Source organism: Mus musculus, chromosome 11, assembly GCF_000001635.26.
Source record: "Mus musculus strain C57BL/6J chromosome 11, GRCm38.p6 C57BL/6J".
Classification (NCBI taxonomy): Eukaryota; Metazoa; Chordata; class Mammalia; order Rodentia; family Muridae; genus Mus; species Mus musculus.
In genome coordinates this window covers 30,881,683-30,906,314 of record NC_000077.6, presented here as the reverse complement: position 1 = coordinate 30,906,314, position 24,632 = coordinate 30,881,683, and the positions used below count along the sequence as shown (strand labels likewise).

At 40.7% G+C, this 24,632-nt stretch overlaps 2 protein-coding genes across 3 annotated transcripts in view; one reads left to right on the top strand and one right to left on the bottom strand.

Moving 5' to 3' along the window:
• Positions 1-24,632, top strand: part of Erlec1 (endoplasmic reticulum lectin 1) — a 91,593-nt gene that overhangs the window by 48,072 nt on the left and 18,889 nt on the right. The gene's annotated exons all lie outside the window — the stretch shown is intronic.
• Gpr75 (G protein-coupled receptor 75) lies at positions 10,225-21,682 on the bottom strand. Of its 2 annotated transcripts, none has more exons than XM_006514696.4 (2): positions 20,769-21,682; positions 10,225-15,326 (listed from the first exon to the last, which is right to left on the bottom strand). In XM_006514696.4, the coding sequence occupies exon 2, from the start codon at positions 15,216-15,218 to the stop codon at positions 13,596-13,598; it is 1,623 nt and encodes a 540-aa protein (XP_006514759.1). In that variant the 5' UTR covers positions 15,219-15,326; positions 20,769-21,682; the 3' UTR covers positions 10,225-13,595. The 2 variants fall into 2 exon arrangements, with proteins under 2 accessions (XP_006514759.1, NP_780699.2); NM_175490.4 differs by having other exon boundaries at positions 12,586-15,326; positions 20,773-20,957.

The following is a 24,632-nucleotide window of genomic DNA, read 5'->3' as shown; positions in this document are numbered from 1 at the left end:
TTTTCAATCATCATAGATGGAGAAACCAAGATATTCTGACAAAATCAAAATCAAACAATACCTCTCCACTAAGATAGCTCTACAGAGGATACTAGAAGGAATAATTCAACCCAATGAGGCTAACTATACTCAGACAAGTACAAGAAACAACTAATTTTGCACCATTAAAACCAATAGAAGAGAAACACACACACACAAAACCATCATCAACATCAAAATAACAGGAAGTAACAATCACTGGTCATTAATATCTTTCAACATCAATGGACTCAATTCCCCAGTAAAAAGACACAGGCTAAGAGAATGGATGCATAAACATTCAACTGTATATAAGAAACACATCTCAACAACAAAGGCAGTCATTATCTCAGTATAAAGGGCTGGAAAAATGTTTTCCAAGCAAATGGACTCAAGAAACAAGCTGGAAAGCCAGGCAGTGGTGGCACATTCCTTTAATCCCAGCACTTGGAAGGCAGAGGCGGGTAGATTTCTGAGTTCGGGGCCACCCTGGTCTACAGAGTGAGTTCCAGGACAGCCAGGGCTACACAGAGGAGAAACCCTGTCTCAAAAAACAAAACAAAAAAAACAAAAACAAAGAAAAAAAAAAAGAAGCTGGAGTAGCCATTCTGATATCTAATAAAATAGACCTTCAGTCAAAAGTAATGAAAAGAGACAGGGAAGGATACTTCACACTCATCAAAGGAAAAATCCACCAAGAGGACATCTCAGTTCTGAACATCTATACCCCAAATGCAAGGGGAACCACATTTGTAAAATAAACATTACTAAAGCATAAATCACATACAGAACCCCACACGTTAATAGTGGGACACTTTGAGATAGAAACTAAACAGAGGAATAATGAAACTAACAGGGGTTGTAAATCAAATGGAACTAACACATACCTATAGAACATTTCACCCAAACATAAAAGAATATGCCTTCTTCTCAAAGCAAACCTCACAGATTCAAGAAGTTTGAAAGAATTTTATGCATCATATCAGATCACCGTGGAGTAAAGCTGAACTTCAACAACAACAGAAACAATAAAAGCCTACAAATTCATGGAAACTGGACAACTCTCTATTTGTTGATTTCTGGGTCAGAGAAGAAATAACGAAATTAAAGAGTTTCTAGAACTAAATAAAAATGAGGGCCCAATATACCCAAATTTATGGGTCACTATGAAAGCAGTGCTAAGAGAAAAGTCCATAGCACTAAATGCCCTCATAAAGAAATTGGAGAGATCTCATACTAATGAATTAAAAGTACATCTGAAAGCTCCATGTAAAAAGAAACAAACACACCCAGGAAGAGTAGATGGCAGGAAATAATCAAACTCAGGGCTGAAATCAATCAATTAGACCAAAAGAGAACCCTTTTATAACACTATTAACAATACTCTGTTAAACTTGCAGATAGGAGCCTAGCATGGCTGTTCTCCAACAGGTTCTACCCAGCAGCTGATTCAGATAGATACAGATAGTCAAAGCTGAACAGTGGATAGAGCTTGGGGACTCTTATGAACGAATAAGAGGAAGAATCATGGGCCCCAAAGGAGATAGGAACTCTACAGGAAGACAAACAGAGTCAAGTAACCTGAACCCTTGGAGTTCTCAGAAACTGAACCACTAAACAAAGAACATACATGGGCTGGACCTAGGACTCCCTACACATGTAACAGATATGCATCTTGGTCTTCATGTGGGTCTGGAACAAATGGAGCAGAGACTATCCCAAAGGCTTTGCTTCTATGTGAGATATGTTCTTTTAACTGAGCTGCCTTGTCTGGCCTCAGTGGGAGAGGATATACCTAGCCTTGCAGAGACTTGAAGTGTCAGGGTAGGGGACTCAGTGGGGTAAAGATTGTGGGAGTTAATGACCAGGAGGAGGGCAGTTAGCAGGACCTAAAGTGAATAAGTAAATATGTAAGTAAGTAAGAAAATAATTAAATAAATAAGAAACAAAGAGAACAACACAAAGAATCAAAAAAAAAAGCAGAAATGAAAAGAGGAGACACAACAAGACACTGAGGAAATTCAAAGAATCATTAGGTCTTACTTCAAAAGCCTTTACTCCACAAAATTGGAAAATCTAAATGAAATAGATTATTTTCTAGACAGATAAAAATTACCAAAGCTAAATCAAGACTTAGGTAAACTATCTGAATAGTCCTACAAACCCTGAGGAAATAGAAGCAATCATTAAAAGTCTCCTAACTAATAAAAGCCCAGGGCCAGATGGTTTTACTGCAGAATTATACTAGACTTTAAAATAAGAGCTAATATTAACACTCCTCAAACTATTCCACAAAACAGAAACAGAAGGAGCACTGCCAAACTCATTCTATGAGACCACAGTCACCATGGTACCTAAACCACACGAAGACTCAACAAAGAAAGAGAATTTCAGACCAATTTCCCTTATGAATGTTGATGCAAAAATATTCAATAAAATATTTGCAAATTAAATCCAAGAATATATCAAAGATATATTTGCAAAAATATTCAATAAAATATTTGCAAATTAAATCCAAGAATATATCAAAGACATCATCCACCCTGACCAAGTAGACCTCGTCCCAGGGCTGCAGGGTGGTTGAATATATGAAAATCCATCAACGAAATCCACCATAAAGCAAACTGAAAGAAAAAAAACCACATGACCATATCATTAGATGCCAAAAACGTATCTGACACCCCTTCATGCTAAAAGTCTTGGAGAGAGAAGAGATGCAAGGGGCATACCAACACACAACAAAGGCGATAAATGGCAAGCCAATGTCAAATTAAATGGAGAGAAGGCTGTCCACTCTCCCCATATCTCTTCAATATAGTACTTGAAGTTCTACCTAGAACAGTAAAACAACAAAAGTCAATCAAATGGGATACAAATTGGAAAGGAAGAAGTCAAAATATAGCTATTCGCTATAATAATCCTACAACTGATGAACACCTTCATCAAAGTGGCTGGATACTAAATTAACTCAAATCAGTAGCCCTCCTCTACACAAGCAATAAACAGGCTGAGAAAGAAGTTGAGGGAACAGTACCCTTCACAATAGCCACAAATAACACACACACACACACACACACACACACAAACCAAAAAAAACAAACTTGTTGTAATGCTAACCAAGCAAGTGAAAGACCTGTATGACAAGAACTTCAAGTCTCTGAAGAAAGAAATTAAGGAAACTATCAGAAGGTGGAAAGATTTCCCTTGCTCATAGATCCATAGGATTAACAGTGAAAATGGCCATTTTACCAAACGCAATCTACAGATTCAATGTAATTCTCTTCAAAATTACAACACAATTCTTCACAGATCTTGAAAGAACAATTCTCAACTTCATGTGGAAAAACAAAACATTCAGGATAGATAAAACAATTTTGAACAATAAAATAACTTCTGGAGGTATCACTATCCCTGACTTCAAGATGTACTGAAGAGCAATAGTAATAAAAACTGCATGGTATTGGCACAGAAACAGGTGGACAAGTGGAATCAAATCGAAGACCCAGAAACAAACCCATACACCAATAAACACTTGCTTTTTTACAAAGAAGCCAAAACCATGCAATGCAGAATGGAGAGCATCTACAAATGGTGCTGGACTAGCTAGATGTCTGCATATAGAAGAATGTAAATAGATCCATATTTATCACCCTGACCAAAACTCAAGTCCAAATGGATCAAAGACCTTAACATAAAACCAGACACTTTTTTTTTATTGTTTTTTTTTTTTTTTTCGAGACAGGGTTTCTCTGTATAGCCCTGGCTGTCCTGGAACTCACTTTGTAGACCAGGCTGGCCTCAAACTCAGAAATCCGCCTGCCTCTGCCTCCCAAGTGCTGGGATTAAAGGCATGTGCCACCACACCCGGCTAAACCAGACACATTTACTCTAACAGAACTGAAAGTGGGGAATAGCCTTGAACTCATCAGTACAGGACACAGCTTCCTGAACAGAACACCAATGGCTTGGATGCTATGATTAAGAATTAATAAATGGGACCTCATGAAAAGCTTTTGTAAGTCCAATGACACCATCATCAGGACAAAATTACAGCTTAGAGATTGGGAAAAGATCTCCACTAACCCTATATCTGACAGAGGGCTAATATCCAAAATACATACCTAATTCAAGAAGCTAGACAATGGCAATCCAAATAACCCAATTAAAAATGGGATGCAGAGCTAAACAGAGAATTCTCAACAGAGGAATCTCGAATGGCCTAGAAGCACATGAAAAAATGTTCAACATTCTTAGTCATCGGGGAAATGCAAATCAAAATGACCCTGAGACCTTAGCCTCAGAATGGCTAAGATCAAAGACTCATAGGACAGCACATGCTGGCAAGGATGTGGAGCAAGGGGAACACTCCTCCACTGCTGGAGTACAAGTGCACACATGTACAATCACTTTGGAAATCAATTTGGCGTTTTCTCAGAAGACTGGAAATATTTCTCCCTCATGATCCAACTATACCACTCCCCGGCATATACCCAAAAGATGCTCCACCATCCCTCAAGGACACCTGCTCAGCTATGTTCATAGCAGCTTTATTTGTAATATTCAGAAACTGGAAGCAACCCAGATGTCCCTCAACCAAAGAATGGATACAGAAAATGGAGCAGCATTGAGCTATTAAAATCAAGAACATCATGAAATTTTCAGGTAAATGGATGGAACTGAAAAATATCATCCTGAGTGAGGTAACACAGACCCAAAAGGACATGTGTGTTATGTACTCACTTATGAGTGGATATTAGTCACAAAGTACAGAATAACCATGCTATAATCAACAAACCCAAAGAAGCCAAATAACAAGGAGGACACAAGGGAGGATGTTTAAATCATTCTCAGAAGGGAAAACAAAATAGATATTGGAGATTGACAGAAGGAGGGATCTGTGTGGATGAGGGGATGGGGAGGGGAGGTGGGGGATCATATGTAGGGAGAGCAGGGGGGAGAGAAGAGAGGTTGACTAGGGAGACAACCTCTAGGACATGCCAGAGATGTGAGATGAGAGAAGCCCCAGAGGATTTAAGGGGCAACTCTAGCTCAGATTTCTAACAATGGGGCATATATATCCTGAAGTGGCCTCTTCCTGAAGCCAGGGAGGACTCCCAGTAGAAGGATCAGAACAGTAACCTACCCACAAGCCTTCAACCCAAAACATGTCCTGCCTACAAGATGTGCAGGGACAAGAATAGAGCAGAGGCTGAGAATGGCCAACCAATGACTGCCCCAAATTGAAACCCATCCTGTGGGCAAGACCAATCACTGACATTATTAATGATACTCTGTTATGTTTGCATACAGGAACTTAGCATAACTATCCTCTGAGAGCCACTGGCCCCACCCAGCAGCCAATGGGAAGAGGAGATGCAGAGACTCACACCCAAACATCAGATGAAATTCTGGAAGTCTTATAGAAGAGTCGGGAGAAAGATTAAAGGACCTGAAAAGGACAGGGATTCGATGGGAATACCAACAGAATCAACTAACCTGGACCCTTGGGGGCTCACAGAAACTGAATCACCAACCAAAGAGTGAGTATAGGCTGGACCTAGGGCCACTGCACATATGTAACAGATGAGCAGCATGATCTTTATTCAGGTCCCCAAAGAACTGGAGCAGGTCTGTCTGCCTGCCTGTGGATTCCTCATCATTAAATGGACAGACAGACTTGTTTGGCCTCAGTGGGAGAGGATGTGCCTCCTCAGCAACTTGATGTGAGGGGAGGTTGACACTCAGAAAGAGGCTTCCTCTTCTCAAAAGAGGAAGGGAAAATGGGGTAAGGACTTGTGAGAGGGGGTACTGGGAGGAGAGAAAGGGGTGATATTGGGTAGTAAAGGGAATAAAATTAATAAAAAAAAAGGGAAGAGTCATCAGAATTCTAGGTGCCACTCTCTTCACCATGTGAAGCCTTAGCAAAAAGGCAGTCATCTAAAAACTAAATGTGTGAGTTCAGATACCACCAGCCTTTGACCAAAAGAGGATATCCTAGCCAGGTGGTGGTGGTACATGTCTTTAATCCCAGCACTCGGCAGACAGAAGCAGGAGGACTGCTTTGAGTTCACAACCAGCCTGCCTACAGAGCAACTTTTAGGACAGCCAGGGCTATACACAGAAAAACCTTGTCAAAAACAAACAAACAAACTACCTAAGTACCAACGAAGCTTGATTCAGCAGGAATATCCAGAATGCCTTTGACATTTTCTAATCTCTTGTCAACCTCACATCTTCCTTTCTATAAGGTTATCCTTATATTTCTTTATTTTTCATATACATAAACCAAAGTCTGGAAATGCCATGTCACACTCCAGGTAACCAGGCTCTATACAGAAATGGCTGACAAGAACACAGCTAGTCCCCTGATGCCACCCAAAGTTTGAAGGTAGTCTGACAATTGTCACATTTGATGGGTCATGAATTAACCATGACCTACTTCCCTATTCACAGAAAGAGCAACTCCTATCATGTAGCTAGCCCTTAGCTAGCCTTGTCTGTTTATGGTGCAAAGTCTCCTCATGGTTTGAAGGCTTTAAGAGATGACAACCCACTTTGTCTTAAGAGGTTGAAATTGTATTTCAGATCATCCTCTCACAGATGGACTCCTGTTATTAATAGCATTAATAAACTTTAAAAATTGCACATTTTTGTCTGTTTTTCTGTGTATGCAAGTTCAGGTGTATGTGCAGAGGATAACAGGTGTGGAGTTCAGAGAACAAACTGCAGGAGTGAGTTTTCTTCTTCCAACATGGGTCCAGGGGGATGAATTTATATCATAGGCTTGGCAGGAAGTGAGCTTTCTGCTGAGTCATCTGGATGGCCCATTAATAAACTTTTCACCTGAAGGACAATTTAACTCAGAACCTCTTCTTCTCAAATCTCCTCTCCTCTCCCTCTCTAAATCCTAACCATATTTAGGATTTAACTCTATAAATTCTATAACCAGAGTTGTAGAGCAAAAGACCAGGCCCAGGGAATCATAAAGGACTCAGTTTAGGCACCCACTGTCATACACCTATTAACCATGAGCATTAGAGGAAGGCAGCAGACGACAGTGCACATGTGGAAGAGGAGTAGGGAAAGTGATGCATGTCTGCCTAAATTGTCTCATCCCCTTTGCTAAAGGCAAACTGCCCTAAGCAAGCAGTTCCCTGTATTGCAGGGAAAACAAAAGATAGGAGAGGAGGACAGAAATTATCCATACATTGGCTACCCTTTCAGGCAGAAATAATTACCTCCTGGGAACCAGATTGATCTCAAGCCACCTTACAGTAGCAGTGACATAGTGACTACCCAGTGACACCTTGCCCAGAACTACTTAATTTTACAGACTTCTTTTCCCCGTCCCTCAGTTCATCCTCTAAACTTCAAGTTTGTTGAACATGGTGGCACAAGCCTGTAATCCTGGAAATCAGAAAGATGCTGCATATCCAAGATCAGCCTGAGCTACAGAGTGAGTTCCTGGTCAGCATGGGACTAAATAGAGACCCACCCTTAAGCAAACCTCTCCCTACTCAGTGGACCCAAAATCTGTTCTTCTTCCCAATGTAATGTGTATCCCCATCTCCACTTTCTGCTTGTTTTCTTCTTCTCCTTCTTCAATTTCTTCTCCTCCTCCTCCTCCTTTTCTTCTCCTTCTTTTCTCCTTTTCTTCTTGTTAACCTTTCCTGTCTCTTTAATAGGTGTATTAGATTGGAGGGGAAACCTAACCTTTCAGACTAGCTAGGCTATTAGGTATACAAATGAGAAGTTATGAAGTACCTGCCACAAAGTATAGAAGCAATCAATCTCTATAGCAGAACCCATGGTTTTGTTGTTGTTGTTTTTTATTTATCTTCTTTATGAAGGTATGTTTGCCCTCCTTATTTTTCTTGCTTCTTTTATAAAATATGTTTTTGGGGGTGGATTTTATAACTTAGCTCTTAGGTCCTAGTATATAAATTAGGCTTTGAACTAATCGAGTAACAAACATCACTGAGAATACTGCTTGAGGCATCATCCCTCAAGAAAGTGAGCGCGCTTGTGCGTGTGTGTGTGTGTGTGTGTGTGTGTGTGTGTGTGTGTGTGTGTGTGTGTGTTTTACTGGACATCAAATCTATAACCCTGCACATGCTAATCAGGGGCTGTACTACTGTGATAATTCCTAGCCCTAGAAAATACATCTAAAAGTGAGAGATTGTATTATCTCAAAGGGAAGATTATATGGTAGTACTCTGTTATTTAAAAGTATAGCTCAAAGTACGCCTACAAATGTGAGCATCCAAGAAGGTGGTATTTCTGTGGACAGTAAATTAGAAGTCACAGTCCACTCTGAAATTCCTTTTAGCATACATTTTTAGTGTTGCTATATCCTCTAACTTCCTCTGAAGGAATGGTTAGAAGATGCAATTTGGGGTCTGGAGAGAGGGTTCAACCATTAAAGCCTAGGCTCACAATCAAGAGGATGCAATTTGTGTTCCACTAATGAAATACAGGTTCTAGATTTTTCTGCAGCAGTGTTTTTGTGTTAGTCACTTGCTGTGTAGATGTCAAGAGGGCTTGTTGTGTAAGCAACAGTAGTAGCAACGTGAAGACCCAGCTGAATATTGGTTAACTTGCCAAGATCTAAAATCACCAAGGTAAGAAACCTCTGAGCAGGTGTGTGTGCGTGTTTCTAGATTGAGCTGAGGTGGAAAGACCTACCCTAAATGTGGGCATCATGATTTCATCAGTTGGGTTCTACATTGTATGAAGAGGAGAAAAGTAACAAAAGCAGGATGCTTGTTCTGCAGTCATTCTTATACAAACAGCCCTGCCTACAGGTGATTTTGTAGATATCTACTCTTTTCTTACTACACTTTCTCCTGTTAAATGAACATTAGATAGAACCTTGATTAATAAACTAAAAGCTCTCAAAAAAGGTGATTGATAAACTAAAAGTTCTCAAAAAAAACTCTATATTTTTTCATTTTAAAGAAGTTAAGCCAAACTTGGTAGTGAATATCTATGTCACAGATAAATCAGGAGGCCAAGGTAGAAGGATCAGATCAAGGTATGGAGTAAGTTCAAGGCTAGCCTTGAACCAGTTCAAAAAATGAAAGGGGGAAGATAAAGTCACTTGTTTTCAAGTATGACAACCTAAGTTTGATCCCTGAGACCCATACTGTGAAAGGAGAGACAACTTCTGAGGCTGTGCTCAGACCTCTACAAATACTTTGTAGCAGGTACACACACACACACACACACACACACACACACACACACACAAAGAGAGAGAGAGAGAGAGAGAGAGAGAGAGAGAGAGAGAGAGAGAGAGAGAGAGAGCTGATATAGGTCTGTGGTAGCACTTGTCCAGCATGCATGAAGACCTAGGTTTAAGTATCCCATTGGGAAACAGTCCAGTAAATAAGATTGGTGGCTTATTATTCTTATTTTGACTATACATGTTTCAAAATGTGGGCAAACATGTTATTTTATTTCTCAAAGAAAGGTAACTTTTCCTATTTAAGGCTGAACATATTCGTTGTGTAAGGGAGTATAAGTGGCAGAGCACTGTCTAGCGTGTGCAAGATTTTGGGTTCAATCCACAGTGCCACTGAGAGAAATGGAGAGGTTGGGGAAGGAAGAGAGAAACCATGACCATGGCAACTCCTCTAAAGGAAAGCATTTAGTTGAGGCTACCTTTAAGGTTCAAAGGTTTAGTCCCTTGTCATCAGGTTGGAAGCATGGTGGCACACAGGCAGACAGGGTGCTAGAGAAAAAGCTGAGAGTTCTACATCCAGCTCCTCAGGCCACAGGAAGAGACAGTGTGCCTAGCTTGAGCTTCTGAAATCTCCAAGCCCACCCCCAGGGACACACTTCCTCCAACAAGGCCACACCCACACCAATAAGATCACAGGTCCTAATAGTGCCACTCCCCATGAGCCTAAGGGGGCCATTTTTATTCAAACTACCACATCATTCCATCAGTCCCAGCACTTGGCAGGTTGAGACAAGATTTCTGTGTGTGAGGCCTGCCTATGTGAAAGACTGGACAAGACACCATATTGAAACTTGGTTTTTCAGCACAGTGTGCTAGCATACCGCTGTAATCTCAGTGATGAGAAAGCAGCAGCAGAGTGAGCTTGAAACTAGCCCACACTATATAGAAAAACCCTGTCTCAAAAACAAACAAAACAAAACAAAACAACTACAAAAAAAAAAAAAAACCAACCCCCCCCAAAGTTGGGATTTTCAAAATTTTTATTTTCCAAACTTATTTTTAAAGTACATTAAAACATCAGAAATAAAAATTTGGCTCAAGGGTTAACATAAGGACACTTATTATAAAATGTTTTAGAGACACATACTTTGCATACAGTAAGTATCAAGAGAAAAAAATTAATGTTTTCTACACATTAATCATACTCAATTAAATTCTCATTACTTTAAGATAAAATTTTTAGCCCTTATGAAGATAAAAGTTATATATGTCTATCTATACCAATATTGTGAGTATACTGTTATAGACAGACATATATAGATTATGAAGAAACAGGTTACATCTCTATATGCAGATGGGAGGGGAGCCAAGAATCTAGCCCACTATATAGTTCATGAAAATCAAATCAATGATTTCTTTGATGAAAACAAAGAAACCAAATGCTTTCTATGTATATGCTTTGTCTTCTTTATGTTATAATTTTTATTTATCAAAGATGGGCCCCATGTTGGTCAAATAGTTTCAAACTCACTGGTCACAAAAGCTAATATTAAAATATTTGTAGGTAGTAATTCTCCCTCAAAGAGATGCATACCAGCTAGGTGTGGTGGCACACACCTTTAATCTCAGCACTTGGTAGGCAGAGACAGGCAGATTTCTGAGTTCGAGGCCAGCCTGGTCTACAGAGTGAGTTCCAGGACAGCCAGGGCTACACAGAGAAACCCTGTCTCAAAAAACAAAAACAAAAAATCAAAAGAGATGTATACATTTTTATGATGAATACTTTCAAATATTTTAAAGATTTAATTTTATTTTATATGTATGCGTGTTTTGCCTGTATACATGTCTATGTATCATGTATATCATGGTGGGTTACGTGAGAATTGAACCTGGGTCCTTTGGAAGAAGAAGTGCTCTTAACCTCTTAGCCATCTTCCAAGACCCAGAGATATATACTTTTAAAGTGTAAATGACCTTGTTGTTGAATACAAACTTATTTGCTTTACTGGACTAAATACTAGGTTTGCAATTAAGACAAAGTTTAATGGTAATTTGCTAAAATTCTTTAAATAATTTTGGAAGAGGATCTCTCAAATGCCTTAATTCTTTGTTGAAAAGAGCTCTGTACTTTATCTGTCTCATGGGAGTATTAGTGAGAACCATGTTGTATTGAATCTATAAAAACACCATTGAAATAGGTAAGAGTGACTTCCAAAAAGAGTATCCAGCTACCAAAATAAAGGAGAATGGATAGGCTATTAAACTTTATAGCAAGAATAAAGAAAGGAAGAGAAAAGAGGAAGAGAAGGGGAAAAGTAGGCAGGCCAGATCTAAAAGGTGAATTTGAAAATCTTGTCCTCATACTTAAATCTCTGAAACAGACCTGACTGGAGTGCATTAGAAGGCATTGTGGCTACAGGAGGCTAGGCCAGTTCTGTCTAAGGAGCTTCTCCACCTCTCAGCATCTTCCATGATCCTGGAGACTGGAAGAGCCTGGGAGAGGGTACTCTGAACTGAGCACCTTCTGTTCCTTGAACTTCAAGAATAGGGAATAATAGTTGGGTACAATAGTTTGTAAAGATATCCTATTTTAAGTCTCTTAGTGTTTCAAAATTCTAGTAAGTTCCCATTCTAGCTGCATGACAAAGATGTTTTTATATTAGAGTACCTAATAAATTAGTTTCAGGAGTAAGAATAATATGGTTGCTCATTTCTAATTTAAGGTCAATGAGAAAATATAAAACAATTAGTTTGGGGATCAGGAAGTAGTTCAGTGGTAAATTGGTTGCTTAATATGCATGACCCTGGGTCCAAGCTCCAGCCCTATAAAAAAAGAATGAGAAAAAAACCCAAAACCTAAAAAACTCAATCTGAAAATATCAATAGATCTATTAATATTTCAGAAATTATTTTCCATAGCAATATTTAAATAAAAATGTTATTTCTGAATATCTGTGTGAATGCTGTCAGGTGATTAGCTACTAAACTGTCTTCATAAACAAGGAAAGCCCAAGCCAAACCTCCCAATTGCATCTCTAGGAAGCTAGTGTTGAATGCATGATCAAAATGTACCCGTCTTCCACAAACAAACTGCTGAGGCTGACACATCATGTCTGTTCTCTCAGAATGGTGCCCCCTACTGTAGTACAATCCTCTACTAGTATAGGATTTTGGAATAAACAAGGTTCTTCTGAAACAGTAATTAACTTATAACTACCAAAAAACTTTGTGAAGCTAGCTACTCAACTCACATAGAACAATGCTGTACAGTAAAAGTGACAAGAATCGTAGCTCTGTATTATTAGGCTACTGTCTTATAAAGGCAATGCCTAACAATGGGTGAGAATTTTAATGAGGCCAAAGGTGCAGGTAACACACTTCTATTTTTTGCTTTAATAGTAAGTTTTTTATTTAAATCACTTGCCACCAAAAAAAGTACACTGTTTGCTGTTTCAGTACTTCAAAAACACAAATTCCATATTTTTATAAAAATAACACTTCAGAAAGATCATTTTTTTTTCAAACACATTTTAAAAAATGTAGCCAAATTATAGCAGTTGACAGAAACAGATGCAGAGTACCACAGCGAAACATTAGACTGAGCCTGGGAAGTCTTGTGAATGAGTTGGGGGAAGGATTGAGGAACCTGGAGGGAATAGGTACCCCTTCAGAATACCAACAGAGGCAACTAACCTGACCCTTGAAGGCTCCCAGAGACTGAACCACCAACTAAAGAGCACATATGAGCTGGACCTAGGCTCACCAGCACATTTGTAACAGCTTGGTCTTCATGTGGGTCTCCCAACAAATAGAGCAGTGGTTGTCCCTGACTCTATTTCCTGTCTGTGAATCCTGCTCCCGTAATTGGGCTGCCATGTCTGGCCTTAGTGGCAGAGGATATACCTAGTCCTGCAGTGACTTGAGGTGCCAGGGTGGGTTGGTTACCCAGGAGGAACCTCCCCCTTTTCAGAAATAAAGGGTAGTAGGAATTGGGAGAAGGGCCATGTGAGCGGGTACTGGGAGGAGAGGTGGGGCTTCAATCAGGATATAAAGTGAGTAAATAAATAAATGGAAAGAAAGAAAATGTAGCCAATACATATCTAAAGTCCCATAATACTGACTTAAAAGGTCATCAGTAGGATAGATCCTAGCATCTTCTTAGCAGTTTAATATAAAGTATTGGGACATAGATTAGAGTAGAAGTTGAAATAAACTTTTACATCAAATCTTAAAATGTCAAGAAACCATGAAGCCAACCCAGATACTAATATTATAAACAAAAGAAAATCAAATTGTCAAGTGTTCAGTTGAGTCCAGGTTTTGCTTTGCAAACTCTTTTAAAGGCTTGCTTAGTTAGAATAGAAAACCATTCCCTCCAGACTCGCTGGCCATGTTAAACAGAGGGGATAGGAATTTGTTTTGCTGACGTGCTGTCATATTCCTGCATCAAATCATTGGTGGTGTAATAGTGCATGGCGATGTAGGAACTGGCAAACCCAAAAGAGTTCACTGGAGGCAAGTTTGCCGGACCGCTCTCCTGCTGGGAAGGGCTGCTGTTATAGATGCTATAGTAAGGTTCAATCCTAGTGTTGATGGGTGTGGAACTGCTTTGACCACAGGGTTGATGTCCAGCAGAAACTTTGGGACTCGCTGCACTTTCCTTTGAGTGACTTGGGCCACAAGCCTGGTCCACAAATTTTCTCTGTGGTTTTGGAGACAGCATGTAGGCAGAGTTTGTCTCATGATGAGAAGATTTGTTTCTATTGATTTCAAGGTTCCCTTTTCCCATGGCCCGAAGTCGAGTTTTCTGTTTGCAGCAGAGAAAGCCCAGGCCAGTGTATCTCAGGCACCAGAGTACTTTCCTTCTCAGCCCAGCACTGTTCCGAGAATATATAAAAGGATTTAATCCTGACTTGAAAAATATCAGAGTAAATCCAAACAGTTCAAACTGGTAAAGGATAAAACTGCCATTGTCAGACAGAACCATTTGCACCAGGGAAATCCCAAGAGGAAGACAGCACACCAGGACTGACAACACGATGACCACACAGGTGACCACGGCTTTGGAATCCTTGGCAGTAGAGAAGTTGATGGCTGATACCAGCTGGAGTCGACTGGCTGAGGGGATTGGCATCTGGTTGATATTCTTAGTGTATCCATGAGTTTGACTGTGCTGCAGTTTGTTATAATTCTGGTTCCTATACAGAGCTGGCATGGTGCACTGGATGGGATCTCCATTTCCCTTCACAGAGGCCCCCATGAATGGCTGTGGTCTGGAAGCATCAACTGTGATCACCGGGGGGCACTTTTTTACTTGAGCATTTTTCCGAAGGGTTTGAGCAATCATAATATAAGAGACAGACACCACAGCAACACAGAAGGTAAAGTCAACAACATACAGAGACAGAATGGCTTTCCCTTCCCCATCCATAAGACTGGACATGGGGAGACACAGGTGGGACTTATTGGTTCTCAGTGTAGCCAAGGTGGCAAGTGTAAAGCTGGTCGCCCAGAGAAGAAGGGTAAGGAGCAAGATGCAGGAAAAGGAGGCTGTACAATTAGGCTGCTTCCCCATCACCATCCGGAGCCGGTGCAGAGCAATCACAGCCACCATCTTGAGGGACATGATGACGAAGCCTGAGCTGGTAAGGTGGAAGGTGAAGCAGAAGCTATCTGGGATGCTACTGGCTGAGCTGAAGAACAGCACGAAGGTGAACATGGGGGCTGTGACCCCACAGATGAACAGATCACAGAAAGACAGGTTCAAGATCATGAAATCAAAGTTGGTTCTGAACTTCCTGAAGGATGGGTCAAAGAAAGACAAGAAGACAATAAAATTTCCATAAGAGCCTAGACAGAAGATGATGGCAAGCAGAAAAGTGCAGGTCACCAAGGTGGCTGTGTGGATAAAATCTCGAAGACCTTCCTGGAGAGAAGTGCTATTTCCCCCGTGCAGGGGAGGCATGTTTAGCAAGGTGGCATTGGGGACATTCTGAAGCGGGGCACTTGTGTTCATCTTCAGAGAGAGGTGTCTCTTTCTTGTGTTCTCAAAAAAATAAATTCAGCAGGAAAAGAGTCAGGATCTCAGCTCACAGACGACGAGCATGTGCCAAAGAAGATAAGCCTGCACACACACAAACACACACACACACACATAAAAAAAAGTACACCCAGAGACAGAAATGGATTAGTGAGCTAGCAATTGCATTCTGTTTTACAAAATTCAAAATTTCCATTTCTATTGCTTTGAAAACCATGTTACAAGGTCTAATACAGAAAAGGCATTGAAACCAGGCAATGGAAACACACAGGAATACGACCTCTCCATTGGAAGTTGACTGTCTCTTCCTGGAATAGTTACATCTGTGTGACTGCAGAGACTAAAGCCAGGGACAGGGGGAAGAAGCTGAGCAATGGTGAAGGGGGCTTTGGTGTGGAGAAGACAGCTGGGTGAAAGATGAGGGGCAAGGAGAAGAATGAACAGCTTGGGAAATGGAGACTAGGTCTCTGCAATAGAAGGCAGGCAAGCAACACAATGTGCTTGAAATTTAAACAGGAGGGTATTGATACATAATATGGCCCTTTAGCTCAGAAATCACTGACAAATCCAATTTTTTTCTAGAGAGGAATCTTTATTTCTCAGCATTTACTTCTTTTACTAGTTTGAGAGTTAAGTTCTTGACCAATTGAAAATCTCCTTTGGAAAAGAGATTCATGAAGGACTACATTTGAAAGACGAAGAAATCAAGTAACAAAAGGTGTCTGAGATTATGTTTGTAATTTCTGAGGTGCAAAGTAATACTTTGCTGTGTGAAGAGGTGCACAATGTACTGCACCTGTCTAGCTTAAAAAGTATTTTTGTTACCTCTCTATTCCTCTCTCTCTCTCTCTCTCTCTCTCTCACACACACACACACACACACACACACACACACACACATACACTCCACTATGAGGGTTAGGGACATGGCTTAGTGGTTAAAAGTATGTATTGCTCTTCCTCACCACCAAATTAGAGGTATATATTCTGCATTTTTCACGAAACTTTACATGTGTGTGTTGTTCTAGCTGCTGAATGTACATAAGAAACACCTGGCACCTTAAAAGACTAAACTTTCTGCTCCTTCTTTCTATCTATAGTCATTTTTCTTTCATATGCAAGGACATTTAATATATAGTCACACAATCTTCACTGTTCCCAGCCCCAAAGATGTGTATGGTTTGCCATCTGTCCTCTCCCAAAGAAGAATCCAGCACAATAGATAACATTTAGTGTTCTGCTCTTAACAACTGGAAAACATTTGCTTTTATGTAACATTGCAGGGACAACCAAAGACGCTCAGGAGGTCCAGAGCCTATGCTCAGAATATTTAAGCCCCACCTGGAGCTGGATCTCAGTGGCCTCCAGGTGCCAACCTTTTAGCTGTTGGATCAGGAGGTGCAGACTGGATCTAGTCAATAAATGATTACTGTGGCTCCAAACAACTACTATGGTCTATCTAGAGCAGAAGTCTCTCAGCATTTAAACAGATACAGACTTGGCAGTGAGAATCAGTCAGATCAGTTCTGGGAGAGCCATGTGACCACCGTGTCCCTCATTAAGCCAGAAGCAGCCGTGGCTGCTGTTGCATTGACTGTGGACTGCAGAACACACACTATGGTGATTTTCTTCACTGCAATGTGACATTCACTTTTCTGTAAAATACATTTTCAAACTAAGTTTTATGAGAGATAAAAGTATAAATTCAGAACATTTGCTTATCAATGATTAGAGTTAAGTAATAATGGAGAGCTCTTACTATTTCTAGTTTAAGATTGCATGCCTCTATGTATCAGAAGATGGCCTAGTCGGCCATCAGTGGAAAAGAGGCCCATTGGTCTTGCAAACTTTATATGCCTCAGTATAGGGGAACGCCAGGGCCAAGAAGTGGGAGTGGGTGGGTAGGGGAGTGGGGGGGAGGGCATGGGGGACTTTTGGGATAGTACTGGAAATGTAAATGAAGAAAATACCTAATTAAAAAAAAAAGAAAGAAAGATATAGGTGGAACAACATTATGAACTAACCAGTACCCCGGAGCTCTTGTCTCTAGCTGCATATGTATCAAAAGATGGCCTAGTCGGCCATCACTGGAAAGAGAGGCCCATTGGACACGCAAACTTTATATGCCCCAGTACAGGGGAACGCCAGGGCCAAAAAGGGGGAGTGGGTGGGTAGGGGATTGGGGGGGTGGGTATGGGGGACTTTTGGGATAGCATTGGAAATGTAAATGAGGAAAATACCTAATAAAAAATTTTTTAAAAATTAAAAATATTATAAACTAAAAAAAATAAAAAAAGACTGCATGCCTCTTTGTGAACCCTTTTGATATTGTTACAGTGCAAAAAGACAGCATTTTACTGTTGGCTAAAAAAAAAAAAAAGTTTCTTGGAGTTAATTTATGAGAAGGGAAAAAGACAAACCAGAGTAGCAGGAATTTGGTCCAGGGAAATGATAAGAGCCTGGAACCAAGGTGCTTAGACAAATAAAGCAGGGGATAATGAAATGGAACCGTGGAAGTTACAAGACCCAAGCACTAGATGTAAAAGATGAGATGATTAGGCACAAAGTAATCATGGAAAAGAAAGGAGAGAGAGAGGGAAGTGTGTGTGTGAGGGGGGAATTGAGTCTGGAGTGGTGGCACAGGCTGTAATCCCAGCTACTCAGGACAGAGGCAGGAGGACTGTAAGTTCAAAGCCAGCCTGGGTGTTATAGCTAGCAGTAATGTACTTTTCTGGCACACACGAGGTCTTGGGTTCAATCCCTGGGTTGGGAAGATGATGTGCAAAGTTGGATAATCAATATATTTTTAATTTAAAAGTATAGAAATGCACATTAGGAAATAAGAGCAATAAACCTCTCAGAACTATTGTTAGTATCTAGAGAATATTTATGATGTACGGGGCTTTGTTCTCAGGGCTTTATACTACCATATTTCCCCCAAAAGCTTCTCCATTCCCACACAAATGCACACTTACATGGTCACACTCAAGAGAGGAATACTTAGATCAAAACTAAATTACAACAGCTCTCATTTATTGTACGGCTGTTACATGCTATAATCTCACATTTAAACCTTATATAAGCTATCAAACTTTACTTCACCATTAAAACAATCCTACGAATTATTAAATTGCTGTTCCCAGTAAAAGTTCCTGGAACACAAAACTTCAAAACCAATAAAGGAACTGGAAGAAAATTCAACCCAGAGCTCCATACTAATTCTTGGGATTTTAAGAGAAAATTAAAAACAAAAATAAAGATGTAAGCCAGACATGGAGGCACACACCTTTAACCCCAACATTTGGGAAGTATAGGCAGGCAGATCTCCATAAATTCAAGGCCAGCCTGATCTGCAAAGTGAGTTCCAGGACAGACAGGGCTGTGACACAGAGAAACCCTGTCTTAGAAAACAAATAAACAAACAAACACACACAACTACCAAAAAAAAAAAAAGAAATTGTGTGTGTGTCCCCGTCCTTTAGAGCAAAGTCAGTGGTTAACTATTCTTAAACATACATTAAATGTTATTTCCAATGCATACCTACATGTTACTTTTTATTTCTGGGGTTATAGATAGGTCCTGGAAGATGTAAAAAGTCGTATCATAATATTTTAAATTACAATCTAGCCTTAAACATATTTGTATTGTACTATATTTATTTGGTGAGTGTATACTATACTGTTATACTGTGTTTTTTAGTTCTATGTCAACTTGACACAGGCTAGGGTCATTTTAGAGGAAGGAGCCTCAACTGAGATAATGCTCCCACCAGACTGGCCTGTGGGCAAGTACATTTTCTTGATTGATGAATGATAGGAGATGGCCCAGCTCTCTATGCATGATTCTACTCCTGGGTCAGTGGTTCTGAGTACTATAAGAAAACAGATGAGCAAACAATAAAAAGCAAGACAGTTAGAAGCAGTCCTCCATGGCATCTGCATCAGTTCCTACCTTGAATTCCTGCCCTGATTTTCTTGTATGGTGTGCTGTAAGATGAAATAAACCTTTTCTCCCCAAGTGGCTTTGGTCACAGTGTTTTATTATAGCAATAGAAACCCTAAGACAGGCAGACATTTGGAGTTCTGAGGATAATTTGTAGAAGTTGGCTTTCTGCTTCCATCATGTAAGTCCTTGGCATTGGTGGCAAATGCCTTTTCTGTGGAGACATCTCACCAGCTCAGAATGCTGGGTTTAAGTATACTTATTAACCATGATAAGATAGAATGAGCAGAGTATAATGACACATATCTGGGGAAGCTGAGCCAAGAGGATCAAGATTACAAAACCAGGCAGGACTAGTCTGGACTACATACATATAGTGAGACTTTTTCTCAAAATGAATTAATATACATCTGATTACAGTTGCGGAAGGATGTTGAGGTAACTGGAAGCAAGAACGAGGAACTCCTAACAAATTGCTTAGTGTCAACTCTTAGTAAAATATGGATGTGGCCTTTAATCTCAGTGTTCATGAGGCAGAAGGAGGCAGATTTCTGAGTTGGAGGCCAGCCTGATCTACACAGTAAGCTCCAGGCCAGCTAAGGCTACATAGTGACACTCTGTTGCAAAACAAATAAACAAAAAAATATGTGAAAAGCTGGATGTGGTAGCCTGTAATCTCAGTCTCTCAAGAGCATAAAGGCAGTATCACCTACTTGAAAGCCAGCCTGAGGGAAGGAGGGAGGGGGTCATGAGTAGGTGTAGGGAGGGACAGGGGGAAGAGAAGGCGGGAGGGGGGAGGGGCGATGGGTCTCTAATACTGTGCTGTTTGTTTGTTTGTTTTATTCCCATTCTAAAAGTTGACGGACTGAGGGAGCTGAAGGGCAAGACCAACAGAATCAACTAACCCGGATCCCTAGGAGCTCACAGAGATTATTAATTTTTGAAGCAAACGTTAGGACACTTACAAGTTAACTCATGACCTTGATTATTTCATTGTATTCCAACCCCAAATAAATGCCGAATTTCTTCATGGAAGGCTTTTTTTTTTTTTTTTTTTTTTTTTCCACAGCCCTCACACAAAACTAAGTTCTGTCCCATTCCCACTAATTTGAATGGATCTAGAAAAGCACGGGGAGGCTAAATAACTTGCCCAAGGTCAGTGAGATATTTCAAACCTCCCATTGTTTCTAATCACCTGAACTATCTATCCATTGAGGCTAATAGCTGATGGGGTGGGAAAGATCTGGGTCTCTGGTGGAGGGATAAGGAGTCTGTGGAGCACTGCGTACTATCGTACTATTGACTAAAGGAGTAGGAGATTGCAGGTTTATCCCCAACTGTGATTGGTAACGGGTAGGGGGCTCCCTAGAACTGGAGGAAACACAGGCCTAGGCTAGTCCAGGGATGCTTGGACTCCGCCTGGATGCAGGCAGTGGGTTGTGGTCTGTGTAGAGCTTACAGCAAGGCTGCACAGGAACACAGGTGCGCAACCTACCAGGCCAGGCCAAGCTTAGCCTTCTCCCCGCTCCCGCTCGCCTCACAACCCTGGTGTGATCCTCCCGGTCTGGGCTTGCGGCCTCTCACCTACCAGCTGGCCTCAGCGCCGCCCTTCCTCCTCCGTGTCGCAGTAGTGACCCTATCTGTGCCCGGTGGCCTGGAAGCTGCCGGGCTAGAGTCATCATCGCCATCGCTGCCGCCTCCGCGCATCCCGGGAGCCTAGGCGAGCCGGGCGCGCGGCGCAGTCACCGAACCCGGGGCGCGGCCCCTCCCTCTGACCGTGGCCGCCCCGCCTGCTCGGCACCCTCCCTGCCTGCCCGCCTCAGCCTAGTGGGAGTGCGCTCCGATATGCCAGGGCTGCCTGTGAATTGGCCACTGACCGCTGATACACAGCAAGGAAAAAATGAAAACCAGAGATGCCAGGCAGGAGGAGACAGCTGAGAGTGCCTGCGGAGAGCCTTCAAGCTGATCTCCTTGGCTTTCTAACTAGGCTGTCAGTTCCAGTTTAATAATTAAAGTCATTATGACAAATTGAATCGAACCAATTTCAACACACATATGTGTCTTAGGTCATAGTAAGTACGTGGTTGATGCAAAGTTAAAAAAACAAACAAACAGGTACTATTAAATACCGTGTTGGGTGTAAAAATCTTGAGAAGCAATAGTGTAATTCAGCTAGTCCTGTTTAAAACACCAGCATAAACCATTAGAGCGTTGCTTCTCATCTCCCAAAGTCAATATGTCTAAAACAACAAACCCACTTTAGCTTATATAAGAAACATTCCTAAGTATGTTGTTATGGGCAAACATACCCTGTTAACTCCTTCAGGATTTTAACCTGGTTAATTATGATCTTCTACTTTTCTAATCTCATCCAATACTTAAGAAATAGAGAATGCTATTCAAATGTCCCCCCCCTTTTTTTTTTTGGTTAGAAATCAAAGACTTTGATTCCATCCAGGTGAAATATTTCGTGGCACCATTGCCACTACAACCCCTTTCCGTTTTCTGTTAAGTTTCCTTTATACTTAATGTAATTAAGTATAAAATATAATAATACTAATACAATTCTATTAATTTTCCCATTTTTTACTAAGAAACATGTTGAAGGGATTTGTGAAATCCGAACTATGTTTAGGAAAAAAAATGCTCAAGAAAAACCCCCAACTAATTTTCACATAAATCATGTTCTACTCCCCAGACACTTGGCAATATACTGGTTCTAAGATGTTGTTGGTAAAGGTAACACTGGGCCCTAGAAACATTTGAAGAAAAAAAACACGAATTAGCAGTTAAGAGTGGGAATTCTGACCCAAATTATATGTCTCTCCAAATACATTAAATACTGCCTGTATAATTTCCATTTGGACATAAACGATAACAAAATGTTCAGGCTGAACTACTAGTAGCCATCAGTAGTACATACACCTGAGAGAAACCAACCTCATACTGAGAAAGACAAAGGCTCCACCAATGTTTGTGGGGTTATAAGGCAACACAAAATAATAACATGCACAAAATATGGCAGCAAGGATACTGGATAAAAACAGTGGCATACCAATAATGCAAAAGGCAAAGTCTGTAAAAGTTAATCATGGCTAACAATATGCTAGCACGTGAACAGGCAATAAACCCAGCTTTCCAGCACAATCTTATGGATGGCATGCAAAATAAGGAGCATTCTGGGAAAGTGCACATCAAGGCCAATAAAATGTCCACATTCACTGGGCAGGATGGCAAACAACCATCATTAGGAGCTCCTGGCTTAAATATTCCTTGGATGCTCCAATATAAGAAAAGCTTTCAAGTGTGAATTCCACGCCCTGCCCTCGTACTGGGGTTGAACTCAGGGATGCTACTGTGCTATGCAAGGCCTCGACTGCTAGGCTACACCAGTCCCTCACCTCAGTCACATTAATAGTAAGGAAAATGTCCTTCTAAATATGATTTAGAAAGGCTTCAAAGTCTATTCAGAAACTGAAGACTAGAGCTTATAAATGTTTTCTACTTTCCTTACTCAGCAAAGCTCACAGGAACCTATGCTCGCTGAAGTCCAGCCAACAATAGCTGTCTAATATTGTCATCCATCTCTCTGCTCCTGACCAGCTTATCTTTGTTTTTTGTTGTTGTTGTTTGCTTTTTGTTTGTTTGTTTGTTTCGAGACAGGGTTTCTCTGTGTACCTTGGCTGTCCTGGAACTCACTCTGTAGACCAGGCTGGCCTCAAACTCAGAAATTCACCTGTCTCTGCCTCCCAAGTGCTGGGATTAAAGGCATGTGCCACCATGCCCAGCCCTGACCAGCTTAACTGTATGGTTGACACAGCTCTTGCTCCTTTTTAATATACCACATATTCTAAGAGCTTTCAAACTTGGGACCACTTGTAGAATTAATGACAGAACATTTAATTTCAAAATTCACAGTATGAGCTTGGGGAAATGTCAAGCTAATAAACAACAAACTTGATATTAGAGTTACCCAGGGAACACAATTGGGCACTCAGACTAAGGGACTCTGCTTTTAGGTGTAAGAGTAGAATATAGATCTTGTTTTCATCAGGGTTCTCAATCACTGATAGACTGAATCAATAAGGAACTTTTTGAGATTATAGAATCTTACTCTGTAGTCTTCTGGTTCAGGATCCAGAACGGTTTTGATTACTGGTATGTGTCACCCTGTCACTTCCTGAGTGAGGTAACCCAATCACAAAAGAACTCACATGATATGTACTCACTGATAAGTGGATATTTGCCCAGAAACTTAGAATACCCAAGATACAAGATACAATTTGCAAAACACATGAAACTCAAGAAGAACGAAAACCAAAGTGTGGACACTTTGCCCCTTCTTAGAATTGGGTACAAAACACCCATGGAAGGAGTTACAGAGACAAAGTTTGGAGCTGAGATGAAAGAATGGATCATCTAGAGACTGCCATACTCGGGGATCCATCCCATAATCAGCCTCCAAACTCTGACACCATTGCATACACTAGCAAGATTTTGTTGAAAGGACCCAGATATAGCTCTCTTGTGAGACTATGCTGGGACCTAGCATACACAGAAGTGGATGCTCACAGTCAGCTATTGGATGGATCACAGGGCCCCCAATGGAGGAGCTAGAGAAAGTACCCAAGGAGCTAAAGGGGTCTGCAACCCTATAGGTGGAACAACAATATGAACTAACCAGTACCCCGGAGCTCTTGACTCTAGCTGCATATGTATCAAAAGATGGCCTAGTCGGCCATCACTGGAAAGAGAGGCCTATTGGACTTGCAAACTTTATATGCCCCAGTACGGGGGAATGCCAGGGCCAAAAAGTGGGAGTGGGTGGGTAGGGGAGTTGGGGGGAGGGTATGGGGGACTTTTGGGATAGCATTGGAAATGTAAATGAGGAAAATACCTAATAAAATATTTTTTAAAAAAGGAACTATGAAATCTGATAGCATTGCTTTTGTATTTAGCTTTAGCCTCTGAAAAATAAAGTAAATAAATTAATTATTTAAAAATAAGTAAATAAATAAATACAGTAAAAGAAGAAAAAAAAAAGATGTTGGTGAAGCTGAATCCTATCCAGAGAATCTTAATTAAGGGCCACACTGACTACCAATTACTTTATTTATAAGCTCCCACTTAAGAATCACTGTTAAAGTATAGCTTTATATAGTTTAGTTAGAAATAGCTGGAGTATTCTTCCCTTGGGAGTTCTTTCTCTCAATTTCCCTAACAAAACTAATGAAAGGAAAGGAAAGGAAAGGAAAGGAAAGGAAAGGAAAGGAAAGGAAAGGAAAGGAAAGGAAAGGAAAGGAAAGGAAAGGAAAGGAAAGAAAAGAAAAGAAAAGAAAAGAAAAGAAAAGAAAAGAAAAGAAAAGAAAAGAAAAGAAAAGAAAAGAAAGAAGGAAGGAAGGAAGGAAGGAAGGAAGGAAGGAAGGAAGGAAGGAAGGAAGAAAGCAA